Source organism: Watersipora subatra, chromosome 3 (assembly GCF_963576615.1).
Source record: "Watersipora subatra chromosome 3, tzWatSuba1.1, whole genome shotgun sequence".
NCBI classification, from domain to species: Eukaryota; Metazoa; Bryozoa; class Gymnolaemata; order Cheilostomatida; family Watersiporidae; genus Watersipora; species Watersipora subatra.
Genome location: NC_088710.1, coordinates 20,038,791 through 20,050,812, shown reverse-complemented (window position 1 = coordinate 20,050,812; position 12,022 = coordinate 20,038,791). Strand labels below are relative to the sequence as shown.

Genomic DNA, 12,022 nt, shown 5'->3' with positions numbered 1-12,022 from the left:
TGCAAGTGCAATGAAAACAAATATTAGTTTAGTCTTGAACAAAGGATGGCTAGAAATTGAATTAGGCTAAAAACTCACTGGAGTCCAATACAATAAACCCAGGAAACATTGAGTTCTCCTTGGCTCTTCCATGTACAAGTAGCGTTAGCAAAATCCTGTACGATGCAGTTAAAGTCTTCTGCTGGCCTCGGTTTATCTGCGATAGTCATAAAACATAAACAGATTAAATCTTGCAAGTTCTGTGAGAAGAATGACCATCACATTAACCTGGCTAGCTGATAGTTTCTCAAACATATTACAAGGATTGCATTGACAGCTATTCAGACACTTACCATGCTTGTCACTGATGCATCCTCAGCAAGCGTTTTTGATGACATCAGCACTTGGTACATCACAGTTCACTAATTATGTTACGCTTGACATCTTATTAAAAATTACATTTGATGTTTGAAGTTTAAAAGATTATTGCTTAAAAATAGATTGAAATGTGTAATTGTATTTAATAATTTAGAGGCAGCATGATTATGAGTAGAATTAGTGACCACATACGTACATGTATGTACATGTAGCATATTAAAGAGTAAGTTAATACTCAGCCTTTCTAGCTATGAATGTACATGCATATAAAACTTACGCAAAATTTTAGTAGATTTTATCAGAAAGTGTTGGTATTCTTGTATTATTTGAGATTTTTTTTGACGTTTGAGGTGATCTGGCTGCCAATATGTTTCAAGATTAAAATCAACAAAACTTTATTGCGGATTAAAACACTCAGAAGAAGATATATATGTCAAAATGATGTCAATAGTATGCTATCATTGCTATCATTTCCCTAGTTCACCTCGGCTATTGCATTGAAGTTGTAGCGTTACACGTCTCTATTCTGCTGGTCTCTTTGCAACCATAGACATTATAATCGCACTTTAGCTTAATCCAAGAGTTTTAACTGGCGATCAAGTTTTGTCAATTTTAATATTGAAATAACCTGACAGTCAAACCATCTCAACCATCACAAACAATTGCGAATGATAGAAAAATACTGATACTTTCTGGTTGAATCTACTAAAATTTTGTGTAAGTTTATCTTTAATTATCTTTAAAAAAGATGCGGCAGCGGTAAAGTCTAAGAGTTTAAAAAAATATTTATGGAAAATTTATTTAATCAAAAGGATGCTCTACGAACAAATAATTTGTAGTCGATTGGCCTGCTTGCCCACAAGTAGTAACTTAAGTAAAAGGCAAAAGTGAAGTTTTGTCACTACAAATCTGTAACAGACTATAACTACAATAACTGTAAAAATTCATCCTTCTGGCAAACAAAATTATATACGAAATTAAATATAAACTTACGCTGCCGTTATTGCCATAGTATAAAAATAGCCTTAAAGATGAACTTGCTCAAAATTTTAGTAAATTTTATCTGAATGTATCGAAATCTTTTTTATCATTTGCGATTGCTTTGATGTTTGAAGTGATCTGATTGCCAAGATGTTTTAAGATTCAAATCTATAAAACTTGATCCCTATTAAAATGCTCAGATCAACCGAAATTGCAATTATGACGCCTACAGTTGCAAAGAGGTCGAAAGAATAAAGACCCATAACGCTGCAACTTGAACACAATAGCTGATATCAATTATCCAAATGACAACAACTAGATTAATTGTTATCATTGGGATATTCTAGTTTCAAAATAATTTGCTAAAAGCTCTACATCGATAGAAAGTAAAGAGTTTTTAGTAAGTAGTCAGCAATGTCAACAGGTGCTAGCGGATGCTAGCATGTGTCAGCTGATGCTAGCAATTGCTAGCAAGTACCAACAGGTGCCAGCAGGTGCCAGCAGGTGCCAGCAGGTGCCAGCAGGTGCCAGCAGGTGCCAGCAGGTGCCAGCAGGTGCCAGCAGGTGCCAGCAGGTGCCAGCAGGTGCCAGCAGGTGCCAGCAGGTGCCAGCAGGTGTCACTAGGTACAAGCGCGTATCTAGAAACTATTGTTATCATTCGGTATTCTTGTATGATTTGCGATTGTTGTTGATGTTTGAGGTGATCTGACGACCAGGATGTTTCAAGATATCCCATTGATAACAACTAGACCGGTTGTTATCATTGGGATATGATGTCACAAAGTGAACACGGTTTGCACATGTTTTTCTTCTGAGAGTTCTCATAGCGATTAAGTTTTAGCGAATTTAATTTTGAAAAGTCCTGACAGTCAAATCACCTCAAACATCAAAAACAACCGCAAATGATAAAAAAAACATACTTTCTGATAAAATCAAAAAATATTTTTGTAAGTTGATCTTTAAAATGGTCAACTTAAACTGGAGCCCAGACTTACAAGGCAAATAAGAATATGGTTTCATGCAAAAGCTTCTACAAACAGCCTTATAGTGACAGACATTATACAAGTGCTAAGCATTGCTAATTCTAGTAAAATTCTGTTCCGACTTTATGTCTCAGCAGGATGCGCCAAGATGCTTTTCTAGTGCTTGAAGTATCTACTAATGCTGTAAAAATATGGCATTTATATTTTGTTAGCGGTTTTGAAGCGTGAAACAAATGTGAAAGAAAATTTGAAACTTCCATTATTTTAAGCTTTTAGTTTGTAAACTAAACAAATGTATTACAGTCATTATTTTATCCATCTCGCAATAAAGGCCTTGCATGTAGCCTTGAAGACAAAAAGTTCTGGATGTGCATTCAGTCCCGTGAAATTCATTTCATTGCGAGTTCATTTACAGAGCACATTAAAGTTGAAATAACTAAGAGAGACCAGATTACGTATCACGTATCATATCCATCAACAAAAGCTCTTATGCAGGTTGGTGTGAAAATAATAATTTTAACTCTTTTCTCAAACATAATTGGGGGAGTTCTATTAAAAATATAAAAAAAGAGAAAATGAGCCAATAAACAATTATGGCAAACAAATTAAAAAAAATTATCACTAATTGACCACAGAAAAAATTTACTCACAATTAGACTTAACCATAACGATACCGGCGATATTCTGTGCCGCGTAATCAGGGGTATCACAGATACAGATCATCCACTGATGCTGTCCCACAAATGGCTTCTGAAACTCCACGTTAAACTTAGCCACATTCTCTGCCAGAAATTCAACTTGTTGGCTGATGTAGCCTTCAGCAAAACTAAGTCTACAAGTAAAAGTGAATAAAACAATGAATTAGAGCACAACTTATATATTTTAGTTTTTCTGATCATAAATTGTTAACATTATTATGACAGCCACATATGGTTTTAAATTACAATCAGAAAATTAAAAATTAAAGTTTAATAAAATATGAGAACTTTAATGCATAGTTCAGAAGTTTGATAAATTATGATAACTATTACGCATAGTTCAGAAGTTTAATAAATTATCATAACTATTACGCATAGTTCAGAAGTTTGATAAATTATGATAACTATTACGCATAGTTCAGAAGTTTAATAAATTATGATAACTATTACGCATAGTTCAGAAGTTTAATAAATGTTTTATAAGGAAAGAAACTAACATTATTTTTAAATCACCTTTCGTTAGAATGACTATGACTAGGGCCATCAATAAAGTCATAGGGTCATGGATAGGGTCATAGGGTCATGAATAGGGTCTACCAATTTATTTTCCCTTTCAATGTCTTTACATAACTGTGATTTTCTTGTATAAAATCTAAAGAGTAGGAAAAATGAGAAAATATTAAAGATAGAATGAGGGTAGAATGAGGGTAGAATGAGGGTAGAATGAGGGTAGAATGAGGGTAGAATGAGGGTAAAATGAGGGTAGATGAGGGTAGAATGAGGGTAGAATGAGGGTAGAATGAGGGTAGAATGAGGGTAGAATGAGGGTAGATGAGGGTAGAATGAGGGTAGAATGAGGGTGGAATGAGGGTAGAATGAGGGTAGAATGAGGGTAGAATGAGGGTAAAATGAGGGTAGAATGAGGGTAGAATGAGGGTTGAATGAGGGTAGAATGAGGGTAGAATTGAAGTGAGATTGATGCGGCATGATGCCAGAATTGAAGTAAAGTGATGGTGAGGTGAGATTAATGTGAGTTTAGGAGGGAAAGTAAGGTAGAACAAGGCGGAGTAGAACAAGGCGGAGTAGAACAAGGCGGAGTAGAACAAGGCGGAGTAGAACAAGGCGGAGTAGAACAAGGCGGAGTAGAACAAGGCGGAGTAGAACAAGGCGGAGTAGAACAAGGCGGAGTAGAACAAGGCGGAGTAGAACAAGGCGGAGTAGAACAAGGCGGAGTAGAACAAGGCGGAGTAGAACAAGGCGGAGTAGAACAAGGCGGAGTAGAACAAGGCGGAGTAGAACAAGGCGAAGTAGAACAAGGCGGAGTAGAACAAGGCGGAGTAGAACAAGGCGGAGTAGAACAAGGCGGAGTAGAACAAGGCGGAGTAGAACAAGGCGGAGTAGAACAAGGCGGAGTAGAACAAGGCGGAGTAGAACAAGGCGGAGTAGAACAAGGCGGAGTAGAACAAGGCGGAGTAGAACAAGGCGGAGTAGAACAAGGCGGAGTAGAACAAGGCGGAGTAGAACAAGGCGGAGTAGAACAAGGCGGAGTAGAACAAGGCGGAGTAGAACAAGGCGGAGTAGAACAAGGCGGAGTAGAACAAGGCGGAGTAGAACAAGGCGGAGTAGAACAAGGCGGAGTAGAACAAGGCGGAGTAGAACAAGGCGGAGTAGAACAAGGCGGAGTAGAACAAGGCGGAGTAGAACAAGGCGGAGTAGAACAAGGCGGAGTAGAACAAGGCGGAGTAGAACAAGGCGGAGTAGAACAAGGCGGAGTAGAACAAGGCGGAGTAGAACAAGGCGGAGTAGAACAAGGCGGAGTAGAACAAGGCGGAGTAGAACAAGGCGGAGTAGAACAAGGCGGAGTAGAACAAGGCGGAGTAGAACAAGGCGGAGTAGAACAAGGCGGAGTAGAACAAGGCGGAGTAGAACAAGGCGGAGTAGAACAAGGCGGAGTAGAACAAGGCGGAGTAGAACAAGGCGGAGTAGAACAAGGCGGAGTAGAACAAGGCGGAGTAGAACAAGGCGGAGTAGAACAAGGCGGAGTAGAACAAGGCGGAGTAGAACAAGGCGGAGTAGAACAAGGCGGAGTAGAACAAGGCGGAGTAGAACAAGGCGGAGTAGAACAAGGCGGAGTAGAACAAGGCAGAGTAGAACAAGGCAAGACCAATCAGTAATGAATAGGCTCTACATACCGCAAGGTTCTAGGCTTGCAGGTGTCAACATGGGCAGTGCATTGAAACTCGGCCCGGCTTCCTGTTGGAAAGCTATAGACACATTCACCGCTTGAGACATTTGTTAGTACGGGAGGAGAAGTGCACTGGAATGCTGTGAGCTCCAACACTACAAGTATATTTGGTTTTCAGAGTGATTGGCAGTAGTGCTGGGCACGGGTAGTAATACTCGTTGAACTCGCGGGTTTATCTTCTCTCGAATATCGGGTAATAGAGATTTCGGGTATTCCGGTCCTTCGGGTTCGGGTTTTGACTCTCGAGTTCGGGTTTTGGTACATGGATCTGTGGGGTAGTGTGAACAAAAACTCGGTCTATTGCACCCTGCGCTCTTAGTCTGGGGCCCAGGGCATTTCTGTGTCATTTTTGCTAAGGAGGCACGACAATGGGGTACAACAAGGCTTTAATTTAATAGATAGAATAAAGCATCTCATACCTTATTTACCATACCTACCAGAGATATTGTAGTCAAGCAGTGATTACTTGTCATTAAAAGGTGAGTAGAAATACTTAAATCAAATTTTATTTGCGCAATTAGCCAAATCGGCTTCGTAAACAAATCTATGCCTTTTTTAATACGGCGCTTGTTTGCTTTCACCGATAACACATAGGTCGTTAGTCTGTTTCCGCTATTGCCTTGTTAGAAACTGCTATCAGCGTTGGTAGTAGCAGTGAAAATTTAATAACTCTGTTTAAATTGATTACCACAGCTAGCTATTATGAATTACATACATGTAATTCATTATAACCAAGTTTTACTAAGGCAACAAGCCTTACTAACGGAAAAAGCTGATAATGTAGTTTTTATGAGATTTGGAGCACCATCTACAAAAAATCAGAGAGGTCCATAGAACATGCTTAAGTATTAAGCTACCATATACTCTATCTTCTGCCACTTGTTGACACGAAAATTCGCAGTCGCAGTCGATTGTCGCATTTTTCACAGTCGATAAAAACTGTGAAAAATGATAAATAAATTGAAAAGAAATATTATTGCTTTGTAAATTTGAAGATATATCTGTTTATAAAATTTAAACATAAAATCCATATCAACAAACCCGATACCCGAAAAACCCGTAGGCAAAGAAATACTCGAGCCTAGCACTACTAGCTACCCGATACTCGAAAAACCCGAACAGAAGGGGCGGGTCTAAACCCATTGACAAAGAAGTACTCGTGCCCAGCACTAATTGGCAGTCTATATGCTGTTAGACGAGTAACCTATATACCATACTAGGTGAATGCCTAGTGTTGCATCTGTGATTAAAGGTTTTTACACAGAAAATTAGCTTTCAATCAACAGACAACATCTAATATTCTAACTTTTAAATGAAAGTGTTTGTCTGTGTGTCCTATAAGCTTAATTATGTTCATGCCATATATGCGTATATTTATTGCATTTTAGAGAATTCTGAGCATGTATTTTTCTTCTAGTACGCTGGCAATTCCATGAGCCATTAAAAATTGACTTGCAACAAAATTCCCATTACAGTTATTTGATATCAACAGATTCAAAAATGTCTTACTCTGCTGTGTTGTAGGTGCAAAATATGTGGAAATGTGATTACAAGCTCTTAAAGGCTCAAACACGAACAGTTAATCGCAACCATCACAAAAACGCAGTAGATTGGAATCCATTTCTAAAACGGCTCTAATGGGACGTAGTTGAGCACAATGGCTTCTGTTTACACTTTCATGCAACCTCATTCGTCGAAATATTTCCACAAACAAAACTTCACGCATTCAATAAAACCATGTCTATTGTCCTTGCGCGTCTATTTCATCATAATTGTAAAGCTGTCTTTTGAGCACTAATATCTCAAAACCTACCGTAAAGATTTGTTTATTTATTAACCTTAGCTCGAAGGAGTGCGTATTATCCTCTGATGAACATGAGAAGCCTGTTGGTCACCCGCGATAGTCGAAAAATGCTGCAGAAACTGTTTCCGCGATTTGGCAGAAGGTATGGGTCACATGATCGGATTACGACTAGATGATTAGACCAGGCTGAAACGATACTGTGAAGTAGCGAGCATTTATATTTGATACGAGCTTTCCGGTAGAACCCGAAGTATTTGTCATAAACTAGTGCTATGAGATTTTTTATATCGAGCCTTTTATTGGCCTTTAATTTTACGTGATAACATCATGTGTCAAAACAATAACCAAACTGTTCAAGTACATCAGCTAAATAAAGAGATTCCAAACTACGGCATTTTTGTGATGGCTGCGATTAGCTGTTCGTTTTTGAGCTTTTAAGAGCTTGTAATCACATTTCAACATATTTTGCACCTACAACACAGCAGAGTAAGACATGGTGAACCTATTGATACCAAATACCTGTACAGTGAATTTTGTTGCAAGTAAACCTTTAAAGACTAGCAAGTGTAAAAAGTATGTTCACAATTATTCCATAGTATAGCAAGGTAGCCGCGTGGCATTGCGGTCAGCACTTGTTTGCAAAACTGATTTTTCCACGTTCAATTCCAGTGCAAAGCAGCTCTTGCATCCCTAAAACTGGACATACGACAGACCAACAAACAAACCAGGTAATATATATATATATATATCTATATATATATATATATATATATATAAATTGGAAATGGACTACCCAGCTTTAAAATGCAAGAGCTGATACAGGTGTCAATCTAATATATTGGTATTTAACAAAAGCTAGCCCTGTAGAGCTAGTAATCAAGATCTTGCGTGCTGAGCGATTGACTGTCATTTCGTTACATACAATATAAATGAAACATGTAGTCATTATGCAGCAGCATTTAAGAAATAAATACTACATACAACTTAATTTCATAATGCCAGTATACAAAAATATTTCACTGCATTCTTAGCCCATCATTACTTGTAATTTTTTGTCACAGTAAAAGGAAATTGTGACAGACATTATTCCTTCCTCATTAAAACAAGAAATTTATTTGTTAAATTTATCATTAACGTTGCTCAAGTATGAATCAAAGAAATTGACCTATATCAGAATGCATTAAATACTTGTATCTAATGCATGCTCAAGTATGAATCAAAGAAATTGACCTATATCAGAATGCATTAAATACTTGTATCTAATGCATGCTCAAGTATGAATCAAAGAAATTGACCTATATCAGAATGCATTAAATACTTGTATCTAATGCATGCTCAAGTATGAATCAAAGAAATTGACCTATATCAGAATGCATTAAATACTTGTATCTAATGCATGCTCAAGTATGAATCAAAGAAATTGACCTATATCAGAATGCATTAAATACTTGTATCTGAGCAACAGCAACCGTCAGTATATTATCTTAGTGTGTTAGGACAAGATAGTATTACTATGATCAATTAGGAGGCCTGTCAAAAGTATCCAAAGTTACAGATTTATTAAACAAAACCAGTCCAGATAGTTAGCCTTTGTATTAGTGTTGTATCTGATATATACTGTGTGTGTGCGTGCGTGCGTGGTGCGTGTGTTTTATTTCATCAATTAGAATGCTGTAAAACCTCTATTTTAATGTCATGACCATAGCGTTATCTTCCCCTACAGTGATAACAACACGAGCGTTTCCGGTGCCAACAAGGAGCGTTTAGGCCACGCCACTTTTTTGTGCTAGTCAATCGTAGTGATTGACTAGATCAATAACATCAGCCATGAAAATGGTTAAACAAGGATCATGAATTTCCACAGTTAAGATAGTAATTAATGTCCATATTAAAGAAATGATGATTATAGTTTATTACTCTAATATAAGCTTATTATTTAAAGCAATTCAATATCTACATGACTTGTAAAGGCACTGAATAGATTGTGTTAAATAAGTGAGTTAATGCAATCAGTTACTCATAGATAAAATAGATAGTCATACTGGGGTTATATTACATTAGTGTGATGGGAAGGTAATCGACTGCCTTCAACTAAAAGTATTGACGTGGTATGGTGATAAAGGGATTCATTGACACCACAGTCCACAGACAGCCCTTGCATGTAATATTAGATTTTAATACATATCAATCAAATACATAGACTAGCTTGAAGCAAGGATGTCCACTAGTTAGTGGACATCCTTGCTTGATGTAAGCAAGCAAAAAGTTTGAAAGTTAGAGTGCCAAATGTTGTTATATGTTAAATAAAAATAAATTATACTTAATTATACTAAATTATAATTATATAAAAATAAAATAGACTTTTTTATTACCTTATTTACTAAATAATTTTGTATTGTAATTATAGCTAAGCAGATTATATTTAGCCATTACTTGCTAATGGCTAAATATAATCTAGATGATTATAATAAACTATAATCATCATTTCTTTAATATGAGCAATAATTACTATCTTAACTGTGAAAATTCAAGATCGTTGTTTAACCAATCTCACGGCTGATGTTATTGATCTAGTCAATCACTACGATTGACTAGCACAAAAAAGTGGCGTGGCCTAAACGCTCTTGTTGGCACCGGAAACGCTCGTGTTGTTGAAGGCACTATTATCACTCTAAGGGAAGATAACTCTATGGTCATGACACACTATTTTTCAACCCTTTCCCTATAGTAGTGTTTCATTAGAGGTGGCAATTAAATACAGGGTGGCGCTGTATTTTTTATCTATTTTGTCAAAATTTTGGAAAGATAAGTTTAACCTCTCTATGGGCGAAGCGACACTAATTTTGCCTATATTTTGCGATCACTTTCGGGCGGAACGGTGTTAATGCTGTCGGTTCAGCCTTTTTGCTAAACCATTTTTCATTTACGCCGAAGTACCAGACCGAGTTAAACAAAGATCTACTTTGATTCTAAAATATTAGTGAGACACAGTTATTAATTATTTTGATGGTGTCGCTTTCAAAGTGCTAAAGAAAAGTTGTGAAACTTTGGAGTTAGAAAACGGTAATAACGGTTTTTAACATTTTAAAGTTAGAATACGCCATAAAAATCGCTGCTAGTACATTGTACGAGTGGTCCTGAACAGTGTTCTCATCATTTACCAAAACTACTTCAGAGTCTTCAGGTAAGATTGTAAACCACATTATGCATCTGAAAGCACGAATCTGAAAACAATGGATAGGATTTAGACCTCAGTGACTTCGAATCAGAGTGCAGTTCTGATTAATGTGACGATCGATCTTCTCAGTTAAACTGTCACTAAAACCATGGCAACCACTACAGCAACAACGAAAGAGTTAATTGTAATTGAGGAAACTGAGTTATTGTTAGTACTATGATGTGGCCACTTTGCTACTGATTACTTTCTACTACTATTCGAAATTTTGGGTTCTACTAATCCTCTACTAATCCTCTACTAATCCTCTAAACATATTGAATACACATGAGGCATTCAGATTATAATCTAGTTGTAATCAGAAAAAAAATTACAGTAGCTTTTATGAAAAAAGGGTTACACGATAGTACGCTAGCCGTGTAAAATAGCACTTTTTGCTAATGGGCAAAACAAATATAATTATTGCTATAAAAAAATGTGCTGTATTAATATAGTAATTCATTATATACTTAATAGTGAATGAACTAAATGTTTTATACATCTAATACAGGTAATTCATACAGGTAAACTATATTACTGTTGCTCTACAGCATTTTCATATTATGCTATGCTGTTGTATCTATACATCGTTTCATTGTATACTTTGGAGTGAATAAGCTACATTCATTGTACTTTCACTATTTATACAGAAACATAAAAAAGACTGTACTTGTCAGTTTATCAATAAAAACTGTAGCTCAAGGTCTTTGTAGTGAATTGATGTTTTAAAGCAGCAATAACAAATCCCTTACCATAGAACACATGTTCATGATAAACAACAAAGTTATTTTTAATGGATTCTTTTACAAATCACCTTATCATTGACTGAGTAATTGCGTTGATAATAGTTAGAAAGGTATTGAAAGAACAACTCCTAGATTATGAATATGTATAAGCCTAATCGATTGCTTGCCAAAAGTCTTTGATCAAAAATTGATATTTTAAGTGTACTCCTTTGATTTACATGTAATGTATCTAAAACCGAAATTATCTTTAAAAAAAAAAATCAAATTTTATCAGTGCTTATTCAAAAGTTTTACATAATTAATCAAAAAAAATCATATGAAAAAGATCATGTAATGCTGTTTTGATTTTGTAGTTCACTAAAGTATTCACAGCAAACAAAATACAGCTCCAACAACGACAAATATCGATATTAAAATCAAAACCTTTGCAAGTAAATTAGTAAAATTGTATACCAAATATACAGCTGGTACCAAAATAAAGAGGTAAGTGCTATAACTTTTTTAAGGCTTAGTTTTTATAGGAAACATCAAGCCAATGGCAGGATTTTTACGAACAATATTTTGGCATTCATTTGTAAGGCACCGTCACTTGAGAAAGCCGACCTATGGCAGGCTGATTAATACCAACAGATGTAACACAAAGACGCCATTTCTTCTACTTGTGCCAAAACTTGTTTATGAAGGGAGCTTTGAATAACCACAAGATATAATATCCCTTAATATAAAAGATAATAAAATATAGTACCATGCAAAACAATATAACAGAAAACAACACAATACATATAATGTGTAATAATATTATTTATGATATGTATTGTGTTATTCTACAGGCGCCCGCTAAAGTGCAAATCTGGGAGATCTCAGGCTAATGGAATTTTCCATAGCAACCATCGTGCATGTGAGCTTTGAATGACTGGTTACACCTGATTGGCTAATTCTAGCCAAAATATAACATCACCAGTGGAAAAAGAGCGCACTTGAATTGTATACAAAA

General features: G+C 36.2%; 1 protein-coding gene across 8 annotated transcripts in view; it reads right to left on the bottom strand.

Annotated features, from left to right (window-relative positions):
* LOC137389821 (uncharacterized) overlaps positions 1-12,022 on the bottom strand; it is a 61,748-nt gene that overhangs the window by 32,831 nt on the left and 16,895 nt on the right. For 7 of the 8 annotated variants that reach the window (XM_068075941.1, XM_068075942.1, XM_068075940.1 and 4 more), the window contains exons 3-5: positions 5,212-5,359; positions 2,972-3,153; positions 79-196 (exon numbers count right to left, since the gene is read on the bottom strand). In XM_068075941.1, coding sequence (XP_067932042.1) covers positions 79-196; positions 2,972-3,153; positions 5,212-5,359 — 448 coding nt within the window. The remainder of the gene's footprint in view (positions 1-78; positions 197-2,971; positions 3,154-5,211; positions 5,360-12,022) is intronic. The other variant, XM_068075943.1, reaches the window with a different exon arrangement.